At 36.3% G+C, this 18085-nt stretch overlaps 1 protein-coding gene across 7 annotated transcripts in view; it reads left to right on the top strand.

The window, feature by feature from the left end:
* Positions 1-18085, top strand: part of LOC129946580 (uncharacterized) — a 490943-nt gene that overhangs the window by 309531 nt on the left and 163327 nt on the right. For all 7 annotated transcript variants that reach the window (XM_056056821.1, XM_056056825.1, XM_056056823.1 and 4 more), the window contains exon 4: positions 8321-9178. In XM_056056821.1, the coding sequence (XP_055912796.1) occupies positions 8524-9178 (655 nt within the window). In that variant the 5' untranslated portion in view covers positions 8321-8523. The remainder of the gene's footprint in view (positions 1-8320; positions 9179-18085) is intronic.

The following is an 18085-nucleotide window of genomic DNA, read 5'->3' as shown; positions in this document are numbered from 1 at the left end:
GAGACAATGTTGTTTTGAGTATGCAGTACCGTAGTATAAAAGCTTTAAACCTCAATTATTGTATAAATTCGAGAAATATTTGGTTCAGCTGGAATTAAATACAAATTTACAAAGAAGAGAAAATGCTCCAAAGTTATTGTAAGCGGAATAATTTGTTGAATTGACAAAGTAAAAATTGTGTACTCTTTCAAGTTCCCTCAAATTTTAGTTCATATTTTTAAGAGAGTTTTATGCATTAATTTTAACATTGATAGATATTCCTTAAATTACTTACTTACTTAAGGTGGCGCTACAGTCCTGTGTGAACTAGGGCCTCACCCAAACTTCTCCATCTAGATCGGTACCTAGCTAGATGTTTTACTTTATTTCATCAATTAGAGAATTTTCATCTCTTACAGACTTATTAAATAGAAATATAATATTTACAGGTTTGTAGGTGGGTATATATTATATACAATAAATAGATGTCTCCACTTTCGTGCTCCAAGTTGGGTGAGGTCACCTTCCACTTGTGCGCGAGACCTGATTCGCGGTCTTCCTCTACTGCGCTGTCCTGTGGGTGTGGATTCGAAGACTTTCCGGGCCAGAACATTGGTTTCCATGTGCTCTACGCGACCCAGCCATCTTAGTCGTGGGACTCTTACCTTTCTGGATAAATCTACGTCGCTGTACAGCCCGTACAGCTCGTCGTTACATCTTCTTCTCCACTCCCCTTCGATGCATACGGGACCGTAGATCACACGAAGAATTTTTCTCTCGAACCGACCCAAGGTGCTTTCATCCGCTTTTGTAATAGTCCATGCTTCTGAACCGTATAGCAGGACGGAGATGATAAGGGTCTTATATAGCAACACTTTGGTCCCTCGAGAGAGGACTTTACCACTCAATTGCTTTCTTAGTCCAAAGAAACAGCGGTTAGCAAGAGTTATTCTGCGTTTGATCTCAGCGCTGGTGTTTTCTGCGTTTACAGCGGAGCCTAGGTAGACAAAGTCCTTGACTACCCCAAAGTTACGTCTGTCGATGGTGACGTTTTGATCAAGACGTCGGTGTTGTATGTCCTCTCTTGACAACAGCATGTACTTTGTTTTGCCCTCAATAACCGTTAAACCCATTTTTGCCTCAATACTCACAAAAGCCCCATTGACATCACTCTGAGTTCTTCCGATTTTGTCATTGTCATCAGTATATGCTAGTAATTGGACAGACTTTTGAAAGATAGTGCGTCTAGTGTTGACGTGTGAGCCCTGCACTATTCTGTCAAGTACGATGTTAAAAAAATCACATGACACCGCATCACTTTGTCTAAAAACTTTTTTGACATCGAAGGTTCTGTTAAGTTGTTTCCAATATTTATGGAGCAGGGTGAATTCTCCATGGTCATCCTGCACAAACGGACGAGTTTGGGAGGGATGCCAAAACTAGACATGACTCTATACATCTCGTCCCTGTAGATGCTGTCATATGCGGTTTTGACATCGATGAAAAGATGGTGGGTGTCGAGTTGGTGTTCTTGGTTTTTTCTCCAGGATCTGCCGTAATGTGAATATTTAATCAACTGTGAACTTTCCTGGTCTAAAACCACACTCCAATCACACAAGGACCTATCAGGTTATTGACGATGGGTATTAGACGTTCACATATTACGGCAGAGATGATTTTATAGGCGATGTTAAGTAGACTGATTCCTCTTAGTTGGCGCAGTTTAGAGGTTCTCCTTTTTCAGGATCGGGCAAACAATACTAAGGTTCCTTCATCGGGCATCCTTTCGTCCGACCATATCTCCTAACCAACTTATCTCCAGCTGCTTTAAAGAGCTAGTTGTCCAAGCCATCCGCTCCAATGGCTTTATTAGACTTCAGCTTAGATATGTGGAATTGATCATCCTGCTGGACAACGGAATTCAGTTCGTCGTCGCCGTTATACAGTCTGCAGAAGTGGTCCTTCCATATGCTCAGCATTGATTGTGGTTCCACTATGAAGTTTCCACTTTCGTCTTTGCAGCCTTCGGTTCAAGATTTATGTACCTGTGAATTTCGTTTCAACGGTTTATAAAACTTTCGAGCTTCATTCCTACTTTTAAACCTCTCAACATCTTTGACCGCACGTTTCTCTTACCTTCTCTTTTTCCTTCTGAGAATTCGGCGTTCCTCTCGCTTCTTCTGCTCATAGAGCTCACGAGCAACTCTCGTCCTTTTATGCAGCACAGCTTTGCGTGCCTGTTGTTTGGCTACATTTGCCTGCCGACATTCCTCATTAAACCAGGGGTTCCTTGTTGGTGGCTGTTTGAAACCCAGCACATCAGAGGCGGCTTCTCTGATTGCATCTTGGCAATGATGCCACTGGTTTTCGATACATTGTGTTGGCGGCAGAGAACTCCGAGAGAGGTTACTTGTAACTCGGTCGGAAAAGGATTTGGCGATCTCTGGCGATTGTAGCCGTTCGACGTTGTACCTTTTCCCAGCACCTCCCTGTTTTGCCTTGGGTTTGGAAACCCGAAGTGCTACCTTGGCTACAACGAGGTAGTGGTCCGAGTCGATGTTAGCTCCTCGGAAAGTTCGTACATCCATGATGCTGGAAGCGTGTCTGGCATCGATCGTAATATGGTCAATCTGGTTGACGGTAGATTTATATGGAGAAGTCCAAGTTCCTTTGTGGATGTTGAGATGTAGAAAACGCGTACTGGCTACCATGACGTTTCGGCCCGCAGCAAAATCTATGAGCCTGAATCCGTTGTCGGAAGTGTTGTCGTGCAGGCTGTTCTTCCTGATTATTCCACCAAAGATGTCTTTCCTTCCTAGCTTGGCATTAATATCGCCCAGGACAATTTTAATATCGTAGCTATGGCACTGCTCATATGTTTTGTCTAGGAGCTCGAAGAACATATCTTTGGTGTTGTCATCTTTCTCTTCTGTGGCGGCTTGCGCGCATATCAGGTTGATGTTGCCGAGTTTAGCCTTGATGCGTATGGTCATGAGGCGCTCATTGATGCACCTATAGCTCAAGACTTCTTGCCTAAGTCTGCCTCCAAAGACGAAGCCGCATCTAAATAAGCGCTGTTGGTTTTCTTATTAGCAGTCTTTTTGCCTGGCCCATCCCATCGTATTTCCTGGATGGGGGTGATGTCTGCTTGATAGCAGTCTAGAGCCTCCGCCAATTCTGCGGCCGCACGTGGTGTGTTAAGAGACCTAACATTCCACGTTCATATCCGAAGTTCGTTTTCCATAATTTGTTTGCATAGGTTGTCAACAGTGAATCCGTCTGTATCCGATTCCAGGAAGTCACCCCGAGGGCACAACCCCCAACCTGGAGGACCAGATCCTAAGTATAACTCCAAGGATGGGGAGCCGGATTTAACTTCTCCTTATAGGGCTGGGCTCCGAATAAGTCGAAAAAGCCCTATAAGGTGTTCACTAAGTAGTTCAGCCTTACTGGAACTGTAGACGCCACCGTTGATTCCATCTCGGGAATTCCTCCGCTGCCGTCTGGATAAGGAGAGGTGCCTTATTAAAAACACCCATCCCCCTTCTCTCGTTTGCTGCCCCCAACAACTTTAAACTGGGGTTGGAACCCAATATCCTGTTGATTTACTAGGCTCTCGATGTTCACCACGGGAAGTTGAGAGTAGGAGTTGATAGACAAAGATGGGTTTTAAGGAAAACCTGTGGACGCTTGTGTCCTCTTGAATGCACATGTCTATCATTTGAACATCAAACTTAAATTACTTAATATTAAATAAAGAATTTTAAATAAGATATGAAACATTCGTTTCAAATTGTAAACAAATATCCAGTTCATATTTTAGGCGTGAAAAACCTTACAATATTGACTTACGCTGTCCATAATTAGTAGAATGTAGTATTTCAAAAATAAATTGCCTTATTCGCAATGTTCTATGCTTCGTGCATAAACGTTGATGTTCAATGATGAAAGCAAATATCCACAATCAATATATGTAAATAGTTGCAAGGATTGTCTCGAAAAAATAAAACACTGGACTCTATATAATACAATTATTGTATTCTTGCTACAGACAAACTGAAGAAAAAAAAACTTTAAGTGTATATTGAGTAGTACCCGTGGCACGATGGTTAGTGCGTTGGACTGTCATGCAAGGGGTCTTGGGTGCAATCCCTGCCTTTGAGACCTTAATTTAAAAAAAATTAATTTTCGCGGGTACTGCCTCTTGCGAGGTATTGACAAATCCTTTAAGAGTAATTCTTGTCATGAAAAAGTGCTTTCTTAAATTAGACGTTCGGACTCGGCGTAAAATTGTAGGTCCCTTCCATCTCTGACAACAGTACTCGCACACAGGAATGGTTGAGAGTTGTAAGCCACTAGGCCGTGGTTCCCAACGGACTGTTGTGCCACCCAATTTAATGATGATAAATATTAATAACACTTATGTGGTATAATTTTAACATCAAATAAAGTTCTTAAAAAAATAACATTTTTGTAAAAAAAAGTGATTAAAAACCATTCTAAACTTTATTTAAATTTAAAGTAACAAAATATTTTTTTTTCTTGTTAAGGCCTTTTCAATATTTATTTTTTTTTAACCTGAAGTCAAAACAGTTTACTCTCCCCATTATGGGCGGTTGTTAAATATAGCAGTTGATACATACATATATTGTTATTTTTATAAAATATATAACACACTCACATCATCATCACTTTCCCATTTTTTGATCTTAAATGGATATTGACAGTGATTTTAACGTGCGAAGGAAACACGCAAGTCCATCAATGGAATGGAATGCCGGAAATGTATAACAATCGGTTATATGAAGTGAAAAATTGTGATTTCGATGTAATCGCTTGGAAACACTTTAACTGAGAAACATATCAATCAGTGGTTTCTATACACATGTATGTATGAGTATGAGGACATTATTGTGTTTATATTATGTAAAGTATGTATCTACATTTATTTTTAAATTTCCCTTCTGCCAAAATGTATCTATAGCTGTTTTTGGTATATTTTACCAATAACAAGTTAAATGAAACGAAAAACACAAAAAGGGTTTCTTTTTGTCATATCATTTTGTAAAGGCACTCAGCCAGTTGGGCGACTCCCAGTGTTTTAATCTGAATTTGTTGCTGAAGTCAATTTTACAGAAAAAAAGATAGAAGGATAGTTTTAGATCAATTTATTTTTGCCTTTTGTGGTACCTAGAAATTTGCGTCTACAATCATCTCCTGACGTTTTCTTGATTTCTGCTATCTCTGGAGTTCCCTAAGGTAGCTACTTAGGTCCACTTCTTTTTTCCTTAGTATTAAAGATATGGAAATGTTTACTCAATATTCCCATATCGCACTTTATTCTAACCATAACGTTAACGCTTGTTTAAAAAATAAGGTGGCGCAACAGTTCGTGGAGATCCAGGGCCTAGCAACTTACAACACTCATCCATTGTTTTGTGCGAGTAATTTTAGGGATAGAGGGGACCTACAGTTTTAAGCCGAACCCGAACGGATAATTTGAGAAAGCACTTTTTCATGACAAGAATTACTCTTGGAGAATTTGTCAATTCCTCGCAACAGGCAGCACCCGTGAAAAATACTTTAGGTGTCACAGGCAGGGATCGAACTTAAGACCTCTTGTATTACAGACCAACGCACTAACCACCATACCATGGGGCTGCCTTTTTAAAGCTTGTTTACAAGAAAATAATAGTAAAGTACATCATCATTTTCTCCAAAATCAATTACATAATTTCCCCTGTTGAGCTTCAACGCTACTTTGGGCTTTTATGTGATCAGGAGCTTATTCTTCTGAACTATATGGACGATATAATATTTATGTCCAACTCGGCTGTCCAATTTGAACCGTGTAAACAATCCAGTAATTCATTAAAGTTATTTAAGCTCATTATAAAAACGGGCGTTGAAATCAAAATACATATCGTGCACTTTCTGATCCATTTATTCGTCCAAATATGCGTGTAATCGGAAAAATCAGGCAAAAATTTGAGCAAAACGGGTCTCTAGGAGAACTAATGTTTTGAATATGAAAGATATCGAGAAGAGAACATCAATTTTTACCAAATTAGCGTACTATTTTTATATAGGTTTTTTTTGTTTGGTAAAACGGAATTTTGGATTCTTATAAAAATTACTGGATGTCGAAAACAATATTTTCTGTGAGATAAAATAAGTTTAAAGAAAATATTTTTAATTTTTAATTTTTGAAAAGAAATTTGGAAAACCAATTTTTAATAACTTTTATTATTTGCTTTGTAGGTTTTTATTTTTAACTTCCCATAGGAAGTTATTGAAATGGTTCCGATTTGTCAAATTGAAAATTTTGACATTTCTCGACGTTTCGAGGTCCCTAGACACGAAATAAAAGATTTTTAGAAAGATGTCTGTACGCGCTTGTGTACGTATGTACGTCCGTACGTTCGCGACATTTTTTTCGTCGTCCATAGCTCAAGATCCAGAAGATATATCGATTTCAAATAAATTTTGTTATACAGATAAAAAGGCAGAAAGATGCAGACAGGGCTCTCAAAAAAATTGCGTGGGTGGTTTTTTTACCATAGCAGTTTGAAAAAAAGGTGAACATTTTAGTTAACCCTAAATATCTTACGGACCAAAAGCGCTTGAGACTAGAATTAAATTTTATATAATATATTGTAACCTGATATCAAAGAAGTATATTTTTCGAAAAACATCCATTTAATGTTTTTTTTTATAAATCAAAAAAACTGAAAAAAAATGTGTCAGCTCCAAAATTTTACGACTAAAATAAGATTTCATCTCCAAAACAATATTGTGCAACGAAGAATAATCTTTTTGACATCTGATCAAATTTTTAGAAACATCGAATTGACAGTTTTCCTACAAAAAACAAAAACCTAAAAAAAAAAATAATAAAAGTTGGTAAATATTGATTTTCGACTTAAATATCTTTTTAAAAATTGTAGATATTGGCTTTAAACTACTTCTATTTAAAAAAAAAAAGTATTGTTGTTAACATTCTATAAAATTTTGAACAAAATCGAATTAACAGCTTTTTTACAAGAAAAAAAAACTCTAAACAAAAAAAAACAATACTAAAACTTGGTAAAAATTTACTTTCGACTCTAATAACTTTTCAAAAATTAAAAATATTGGCGTCAAACTTATTTTATTTCACAGTAAATATTGTTTTCGATATTCAGTAATTTTTTATATAAAAATCCAACAGTCCGTTTTTTCATAAAAAATAAAATCTACAAAAAATAGTACGCAAATTTAGTAAAAATTGATACGAGTACATTATAAACTTTTAACAAGACAAATCGACAGACGGGACGGGAAGTTATCAGTGTAGGTCGCATCCCAGGCTCTTTTATTTCTGGTAAAACGGACTTTTGGATTCTTATAAAACTAACTGAACTTCGAAAACAATATTTTTTGTGAGATAACATAAGTTTAAAGAAAATATTTTAAATTTTTGAAAAGAAATTTGGAAACAAATTTTGAAAAGATATTTAATTCGAATTTTTTTGTAAGAAAACTTTCAGTTTGATTTTTCTTAAAAATGTACCAATTGTTGAAAAGATTAATTTTCGTTGCACGAAATATAATACAAAATTTAATTCAAGTCCCTAAATTTATTGGTTCGTGAGATATTTTGGGTTAACCAAAATGTTCACCTTTTATGAGAAGTTAAAAAGAAATGATAATAATTTCCTAAATAATTTGCTTTTTAATCAAAATCAATATCGGCTCTTAAAACTTAACCAACCTTGATTTCAAGGATGAAGATTGCTTAAAATTGATTCTCTGATCCTCACTCAATATAAAACCAGCCTTCACTTAAAAAGTTTCAAACGTCTGAAAGAACCTGGGAAAATATCTTGTTAATCAATCGCCTTCTTTCAGGCTCTTTTAACTGTCCAAATATTATGAACTCCATCTTTTTAAACATGAACCCTTTGTTTTTATATTTGGAAAATATCGTCACCTCCTTTATCTTTTCATCCACTATGCTTCTAATTATGCTTCAATCGGAGCAAATATAACCTTTAACCAACCTTATCTAAAGTTTTACGTTGCTTAAAAAGATTAAGTAGCTTAACCTAGGCCAAATAAATCACGATGTTGGCCTATTTTTGCTGTTTTTTAGTTTAGGATTTTAAATAAATGGATCTTTGAAGCATGGTTAAATTTTGTAAATGTTGTTGGCAGAAAAACTAAGTGCGGCCCAAATTTAATCCGCTATTCATTCGCAACAATCCTTATAATTAATTATACAAAAATACTTCAACATTTTATATTTAAATTTAAATTTTAACATTTCTAATGATCTTCCGTTTTTTCTCTCTCTTTGCAGAATTCTAAAGGAGAATATTGAAACCCACTTAAATACACCTGACTCATAGAATCCCAAAACATATAATTGAATTTTTATATCCTCATAAAAAAAGAAAGGAAAATAAATAATATTTCAAACACCACCAACGCATAGATCCAATCAATGGTCTATGGCAACCAATCTAAAACGTTTAATTCGAAACTACAAAAGCTGTAGTGATTATGGCGACAAAATTAGTTATTTACCTATTATTTTTCGGCTTATACACAGTCCAAATCGGAGGCGGCCAAATGACCAGTGATCCAGCGCCAGGTCGATCGCCGGGGCCACCCGGTGGTATAACGACCATCGAAGACGATGCACATGGCTCAAGTGGAAGTATAAAAGGTACAACTTTATTGCTAACCAAGGATCCGACTGAGATCGATGACGACGAGGACGACGACGCGGATGATTTGAATGAGAACGACGGCAACAACAGTGAAGCCAGTGAATATTCTAGTGATTCGGATTTGAGTAAATTGAATGAGATAAAACCCGACGAAGATGACTTGCCACCTTCTCTGCTGGAGGACGACGAGGTCATACCACATTCGGGTACAATAAATGTTCATAGTGACTCTGATACAACAGGTGGCGGAGGTGGTGGTGATGGAAGCATGAATAAGCCCTGTGTAAATGAATTAAGCGAGTTCTTGAATGACGCCATTGTCGTGGATAAGGACAATGTCGATGAAGTCCCATCACTGGATGGAAAGAATAGCAGCAGCGCCAAAGAGATGTTTGCTGAAGCGAAGAAGATTCGAATTAAACTGGAAGTCATGCATGACATGTACGACACAAAGGAGGGGTTAAATTGTGGCCTGCTTTATCGTGGTAAGTTTAATTTATCTTTAAGATATTTTGATACACGTGGGTGTGGGGTAGGAGAAGATGATAATCATCAGCTTCATAATAAAACGATGCTCTTGATCAAGATTAAGATTCTAAGAACTCACTCTATTAATACACCCTATATGACCAGACCAATAAGGTTTAGCTTTATTTTGATAAATTCGCAGAAAATTGGAATTCCCAAATATAGTTATCCTTGATCCTTCAGGTCTACATTATGTAACTTACCTCTCGTTTAATCCTATGCTCGTTATCCTAATGCCATATCTTTCGAAATAGAAAATCGGATGACATTAAGACTTAACTTCCATATATCGCCCACGATAAACATTAGTGTTCTTCCGCTTAGATGGAAATGCAATACCCATGTTCCGGAAATTCACTTCCATTGATGACATGCTAAACTTTTGTAAAATATTTGCTTTTCACTTTCCGTCATCATCGTCGTTGTCGTTGTAGTACATCGTTCGTCGTAGCACGTCGTCATTCGTTGACTCGTTGGCGTTGTCGGTGTTGTCGCCACAAATGACGTGATGTTGTTGTAGTTGATGATTTTGCTTCTAATGACGCAGTTTTTAAACTTTTAATTAACAACCCATCAAAGGAAATATTTGTTTGACTATTTTATGCCAAATCAATATGAATTGTATATGTGTTTGGAAGAAGTATGAGGGAGTATCTAAGTATGTATGTACGTACATATGTATGCCATCAGTGTTAAGTTAAATGGAAATTTTTATTAATTAGAAGATAAACATGGGGTTTTTTTTAAATAAAACGAATCATTAAGCTAAACATTTTTATATGCTTCATTTTCCAAGACAAACGAATATTCTGCATGTGTGTTGTATAGGGATTTTATTGAGTTTGAAAAGTTTTATTTCATAGATAAGTAGAAATATCAAACAAAAGTTTAAGGGCAAGTAAAGGCTAACACAATTTTATTAACTTCCCATAGGAAGAAAATTTTGACATTTCACGACGTTCCAAGGTCCCTTGAGTCGAAATAAAAGATTTTTAGAGAGAGAGTCTGTGCACGCGTTTTTACGTCGTCCATAGCTCAAGAACCAGAAGAGATATCGATTTCAAATAAATTTTGTTATACAGATAATAAAGCAGAAAGATGCAGAAAGGGGTCTCAAGAAAATTGCGTGGGTGGTTTTTTTACCATAGCAGTTTAAAAAAAGGTGAAAATTTTGGTTAACCCTAAATATCTTACGAACCAAAAACGTTAGAGACTTGAATTAAATTTTATACAATATATTGTAACGTGATATCAAAGAAGTATATTTTTTGAAAAAAAAATCCATTTAACGGGTTTCTTATAAATCAAAAAAACAAAAAAAAAATTTGTCAACTCCAAAATTTTACGACTAAAATATGATTTCACCTCCAAAACAATTTTGTGCAACGAAGAATAATAATTTTGACATTTGGTAAAATTTCAAGAAAAATCGAAATGACAGTTTTCTTATAAAAAATAAAAATCCGAAAAAAAAGTTACTCAAAGTTGGTAAAAATTGAATATCGATTCAATATCTTTTCAAAAACTTGAAATTTAGGCTTCAAACTTATTTTATCGTATAAGAAATGTTGTTTTCAACATTCTAAAAAAATGTTGAGAAAAATCAAATTGACAGTTTTTTTTACAAAAAATAAAAACCTAAAAAAATTTTTAACAGTTGGTTAACATTGATTTTCGACTTAACTATCTTTTTAAAAATTTTAGATATTGGCTTTAATTGACTTTTATCTTTCAAAAAATATTGTTGGTAATATTCAGTAAAATTTTGAAAAAAATCGAATTGAAAGTTTTCTTACAAAAAATAAAACTCTATAAAAAACAAAAAAAATAGTAAAAATTTACTTTCGACTCAAATAACTTTTCAACAATTAAAAATATTGGCTTCAAAATTATTTTATTTCTTAGAAAATATTGTTTTCGATATTCAGTAATTTTTATATAAAAATCCAACAATCCGTTTTTTCAAAGACAACATTTTAAGCAAGACAAATCGACAGACGGGATGGGAAGTTATCAGTGTGGGTCGCATCCCAGCCTCTTTTTTTTTAATTTCAACAACTTTAAGTTTAGTCAAAATAAATTTTAAGGACGTTTAGATTAGTTAATTCAAAATATTTAACGTAATTGTATTGAATTCCAATGAAATTAATCGAAATTAGAACAAAATTTGAGAGAATTTTCAATAAAGTCAAAAACATTTTCAAAGGACTTTTAGATTAGTCAAATCGAAACAAAAATGTATTCGGTAAACGGATTCTTATGCCTGTTTTTTTTTTTTGAATTAAAAATGTTCACCGATGATTCGGGCTCTGGAATCTCCGCAATACTTCGAGTATCGTGATTTTCGTAACATAAATGTCGAATCTTTATTTAGTGATTGCTCATCTATTTACTTGTACTCAATTTATGCAACATCAAACGTTGGTTATCAAATTGAATGTCTTACTGTTGCAATTACTTATCTTTTTAATAAACACGTTCCAATTAAAACTCGTCAAATTAGATAGCGTAGTTGTCCCTGGCTTTTTCTTGAGATTATTAATGCTATAAAAACCAGAGACGTTTCATACCGACGTTGGAAACGATTTGGTTGCCTAGAAATGCTTCGGCAATTCAAAACATCTCGGAACATTGTAACGAAATTAATAAAATCAGCTAAATACAATTTTTGTAACAACAGGTTCAACTCAAATCGTTCCTCCAAGTATTTTTGAAAAGAAGTCAAGAGTATTGGTTTAATGAGAGATTCTTCTATTTCCGATGACAACATTGATTTAGAGGAGTTGAATCGAAAGTTCTCTATTCCCTCAACCCAATTCCCAACTGGGCAATCTGGTGTTTCGGAAAACGAAAGAGTCGATGCTTTTTTCTGTTTGTTCAGTAGATGAATATCAAATAGTTAAAGCAATATTTTCTATTAAATCCAAATCGACCGGACTTGACAACATACACTCAGACTTTTTAAAAATCCTTCTTCCTTTGATACTTCCTCACATAACTCACATTTTCAACACCATCATAATGACCTCCATCTATCCCACTTCCTGGAAAAAATCGAAAGTTTTACCCATCACTAAACGATGAAAGAAAATGGAATACAGACTAATAGCTATCCTTCCTTTTTTATTTAAGGCTTTTGAAACTATCCTTTTAAAATTTTCTGAAGATATAAGACCAGATTTAAAAATAAATAAAAATAAATAAATTGGGTGGCTCAACAGTCCGTTTGAGAACTAGGGCCTAGTGACTGACAACTCTCAACCATTCCTATGTGCGAATACTGTTGTCAGGGATGGAAGATACCTACAGATTTAAGCCGAATCCGAACGGCAAATTTTAGAAAGCACTTTTCATGACAAGAATCACTCTTGGAGAATTTGTCAATTCCTCGCAAGAGGCAGTACCCGTGAAAAAAACTTTAGGTGGCATAGGCAGAGATCGAACCCAAGACCTCTCGCATGGCAGTCTAACGCACTAACTATCATGCCATGAATACTACATAAGACAAGATTAAGACTATAATTATACAACCCTACTTGACTTTTCCAAAGCAATTGATTGCGTTAACTCTAGCCTTCTCTGTGGTAAACTGACGACTTATTTCAATTTTTCTGACACAACCAAAAATCTTATTTATTCGTACTTGACTAATCGCATGCAAGCCGTATCGTGTAAAGGTAAAATGTCTTTTATTCTTCCTGTCAATATAGGTGTTCCTCAAAGATCTATCCTTGTTCCTCTACTGTTCTCTTTAAAGTGGTCCTTCCATATCCTCAGCATTGACTGCGGTTCCACTATGACATTTCAACTTTCGTCTTTGCAGCCTTCGGTTCTAGGTTTATATACCTGTAAATTTCACCTGTTCAGATCTCTGGCGATTGTAGCCGTTCGACGTTATACCTTCTACCAGCACATACCAGTTTTGCTTTGGGTCTGGAAATCCGAAGTGCTACCTTGGTTAAAACGAGGTTGTGGTCCAAGATGTTAGCTCCTCGGAAAGTTCGTACATTCATGATGCTGGAAGCGTGTCTGGCGTCGATCACAATATGGTCAATCTGGTTGACGGTAGATTGATGGATGGTGGAAAATGCGTGCTGTCTGCGATGTTGTCGTGCAAGCTGTTCTTCCCGATTATTCCACCATAGATGTCTTCCCTTCCTAGCTTGGCTTGGCATTAAAATCGCCCAGGACAATTTAAATATCGTAGCTAGGACACTGCTCATACGTTTTGTCAAAGAGCTCGAACATATCCTTGGTGTTGTTATCCTTCTTTTCTGTGGGGGAGTGTGCGCATATTAGGCTAATTTTGTGAATTAAGCCTTGATTCGGATGATCATGAAGCGCTCATTGATGCACCTATATAGCTCAAGACTTCTTGCCTAAGTCTGGCTCCAGTTTTCGTGGTAGCAGTCACCATAGTAAATATCGCAGTTTTTCATCCTCTTTTTCGTATTTCCTGAATGGCGGTGATGTCTGCTTTATAGCAGTCTAGGTCCTCCGCTCACTCTTCGGCCCTACGTGGTCTGTTAAGGGACCTAACATTCCACGAACACCTATAAGGTGTTCACTAAGTAATTCAACCATACTGGAACTGTAGACGCCACCGTTGATTCCATCTTGATAATTCCTCCGCTGCCGTCTGGATAAGGAGAGGTGCCTTAGTGGAAACACCTCTACGACTTTTTTAACAAAATACGAAAATCTACAAAAACAACAAACAAAATTAAGATAAATAGTTTTTGACTCGAGTATTAGGAAAAGAAAGAAAGATATTGACTTCAAATTATTTACATCACACAAAATAAGCAAGACACACCAACAGATAGAATGAGAAGTTTTCAGTGTGGGTCGCATCCCAGCCTTTTTTTTAATATGTTTAAAAAACATGATGTTTTAAACTTAAGACTACGAATTCGTAATGAAAACAAAAAAGTCATTTATACTGCTTCGCTTCTTTTAAGGTTTATGTACGTCAGGTAAAGGCTTACAACTAATTTGGATTTTTTGAAAAAGTAAATAATATACAACTCATCGTTAAAAAGGATTATTGAAGTAAGTAAGGTCTTGTAGTTTTGAAAACAATTTAACAATTATTGATTACTTGACCAAAAAAAAATCACATATTCCCAAAAGTTTGTATCTCAAAAACCTGACGTGATAGACCGATTTTGAATTCAGATTTTAACCAAGACCACAAAACGTATTTAACTTGATAATTGTTCTCCCTATCCTTGTCGTGTTTTGAATTTTTTAAACATGGGTTTAATTTTTCATAATAACATCTAATTTCTTTTTGAAATTGAAATATTAGCCTTTGTAATCCTTATTTCATATTTTTGTTTAAATAGTTTATTTCAAAGTCTAGTGAACGCATTTCCATGCTATTGCAAAGTGAAACAACACAATAAATATTCATTAAGTAACAAAGTTCTTCTTGCCTCACCATAAAACATGAGGTAAAGTAGAGCATCAATATTAGACTTATATAATGGCCCTTGACAAACAAACTTAATTCATTCCACCATTTTACCCATTTCGAACTTAAAGCTATTGTCAAATGTTAACTTGGCAAGGTTAAAATTCTCAACAAAATAAATTAATAAAACTAATGAAAAGCCATCCAACCAAGTGGGTAAAGGATACACCGAAACACAATAAAGGCAAAAATTTTTCATGGTTCGTATACCTATGCTCGTTTAACGTAGTTCATGTGACAAAAATGTATTCCCCTCATAAAATGCTACAAAAATATAAACCAACAAAAATAATAATAAAATATTTCTCATGTTCTTCTACACAAACGCACCCCTTCAAATTCTTCTTTAAAAGGGAACAAAAATGTTATCCTTTTTGCTCTATCTAATAAGACTGCAACGTATATTTTGTGCGAATGTATGTCGCCAGTAAGTCTTGATTTTTTAAGGAATTTTCGTTTCAAGAAAAGGATGCACTATACAATACTTACCATTATAAAAACATATATATGGGTACTCTGTTTAAAAAATATAGCAACAAAAAATTGTAAAAATGTCAGAAAAATAAATTCAATTTATCTTCTTCTTTTTTAAGAAAAAAAAAGGATCCGCAAAAAGGAAATAATTTTTAAGTAGATATTGATGGCAAAATAAAATTATATCTACCATTGCACAAAATGCATTGCATAAAGCCATAAATTAATAATCTTTCACAAAAGAATGCGAATTTAGATATACACAACAAAAATGAAGAATATTGAAGTCCTTTTTAAAATAATGCGCTGTAAAATACCTTTGCCCTTAGCAAAGTCATAGAGGTTTAAGGATATACATAAGTGCTTTCACACCAACATAAATAATTCTCTAAATTTTAAGAGAAATTAATTAAAACAAAAACTCTAAGCTTAACTTAGACTCCTCTTAAATTTCTGAATAAAGATTTGACTTAATTTTTTGTAGTGTGTTTCTTGACGTTTCTGCCAAATTTATTTTCAACTATAAATAAATTGACTCTAAATTAATACAGACAACGAAATTACTAAAACCACAGGTCTAAATGATAAAAGACCATTAGTATATGTACATTTGGTGGAAGAGCTGATACTTCAAAGTCTATTTTCCAAATGTTGAGGTCCTCTCCCTCCTGGGTGCGCCACCTGAGTCGCGGTCTTCCTCTACTGCGCTGTCCCTCGGGATTGGATTCGAAGACTTTCCGGGATGTAGCGTTGATGTCCATCCGCTCTACATGACCTAGCCATATAAGCCGTTGGGCTTTAATTCTGCTAACTAGGTCAGTGTGGCTGTACAACCCGTACAGTTCATTGTTATATCTTCTCCTCCATTCTCCATCTATGCGTACGGGACCAAAAATCACCCAAAGAATTTTTCTCTCGAAGCATCCTAAGACGCTTTCATCTTTCTTTCACAGGGTCCAGGCCTCAGCGCCATAAATGAGAACCGAGATGATGAGTGTCTTATAGATGTTGATTTTAGATGCTCGAGAGAGGACTTTACTTCTCAATTGCCTTGTTAGTCCAAAGAAGTAGCGATTTGCAAGAGTTGTTCTTCGTTTGATTTCAGCGCTGGTGTCGTTGTCTGTATTAATAGCGGTGCCTAGTCCTTAACTACCTCAAAGTTAAAGCTGTCCATGGTGACGTTTTGTCCAAGACGTCGTCGTTTAGTGTCCTTTTTTGACTAAACCAATCTTCTTCGCTTCCATCGCAATGCTCAAAAACGCTCCACTGACATCACGCTTCGATCTTCCAATTATCATCATCTGCGTATCCGAGTAATTGGATGGACCTTTGGAAGATTGTGCCTTTAGTGTTGACGGTTGAGTTTTGCACAATTCTTTCCAGAACGATATTGAAGAAGTCGCATGACAGTGCATCGCCTTGTCCAAAATATGTTTTATATCAAATGGATCGGTAAGATCTTTTCCGACCTTGATAGAGAAGCGTGCATTCTCCATCGTCATTCTACACGAACGGATAAGTTTGACAGGGATGCCAAAACTAGACATTGCTCTGTAGAGCTCTTCCCCATAGATGGTGTCATACGCGGCTTTTAAATCGATAAAGAGGTGGTGGGAATCGATTTTTCCAAGATCTGCCGTAGTGCGAATATTTGGTCGATAGTGGACTTTCCTGGTCTGAAGCCACACTGATAAAGACCAATCAAGTTGTTAATGAATGGCTTCAGACTTTCACATAATACGGCAGAGAGGATCTTATACGCAATGTTAAGGAGGCTGATGCCTATGTAGTTGGCGCAATTTAGAGGATCTCCTTTCTTATGTATCGGGCATACTATGCTGAGATTCCACTCATCGGTCATGCTTTCTTCCGACCATATTTTGCACATGAGCTGGTGGATGCTCCCTACCATGTCAGCCTGCTGCTTTGAATAGTTCGGCAGCGATGCCGTCAGCTCCAGCACCTTTGTTTGACTTTAGTTTAGATATAGCTATCTTCACTTCGTCAAGGTCGGGTAGGCGGAATTGTTGATCTTCGTCGCAGAGGTTGAGTGGTTCTATCTCCTTACAGCGGAATTCGGTTCGTCATCGCCGTTTGGAGGAGTTGTCTTGCCATATTCTCAGCATCGACTGCGGTTCTACTACGATGTTCCCCTGATCGTCGTTACAGACTTCGGTTCGTGGCTGGTACGCAGAGGTTTCGCTGTGGTGGCCGTATGTAACCTATCACTTCAGAGGCGGCATCTCTGATGGCTGCAAGGCAATGTTGCCACTGGTTTTCAATGCTTAATGCTAATGTTATTAGAGACTAGATCGGAAAAGGACATGGCAGTCTCTTGCGATTGTAGCCGTCTAACGTCAAATCTTCTTACAGTACTTCCTTGTTTTGTCTTGGATCGGGATATCCGTAGCCGTACCTTTCCAACAACGAGGTAGTGGTCCGAGTCAATATTGGACCCTCGGAATGTTCGGATATAGTGTATACTGGAGAAGTGTCGTGCGTCGATCGCAATGTGGTCAATCTGGTTGAGAGTTGGTTGATCAGGAGATTTATATGTCCCCTTGTGGATATTGAGATGTGTGAACTGCGTACTATAGTTACCTGAAATCGGCCAGAATGAATCCGTTGTCGGAGGTGGTGTCGTGCAGGCTGTATCTCCCAATTATGAAACCAAATATGTCATATCTTTCTAGCTTCGCATTAAAATCGCCTAAGAAATTTTAATGTCATAGCCAGGGCACTGCTCATGTGTCTTGTCTAAGAGCTCGAAGAATATGTCTTTGGTGTCTTCATCTTTGTCCTCTGTTGGGGCATGCGCATATGAGGCTTATGTTGGCGAATTTAGCCTTGATGTGGATTGTCGTGATGCGCTCGCTCACGCTGTTGGAACTCAAGACTTTTTGCCTGAGTCTAG

This window comes from Eupeodes corollae, chromosome 2 (genome assembly GCF_945859685.1).
Source record: "Eupeodes corollae chromosome 2, idEupCoro1.1, whole genome shotgun sequence".
Classification (NCBI taxonomy): Eukaryota; Metazoa; Arthropoda; class Insecta; order Diptera; family Syrphidae; genus Eupeodes; species Eupeodes corollae.
This window is presented reverse-complemented; position numbering and strand designations above follow the sequence as displayed.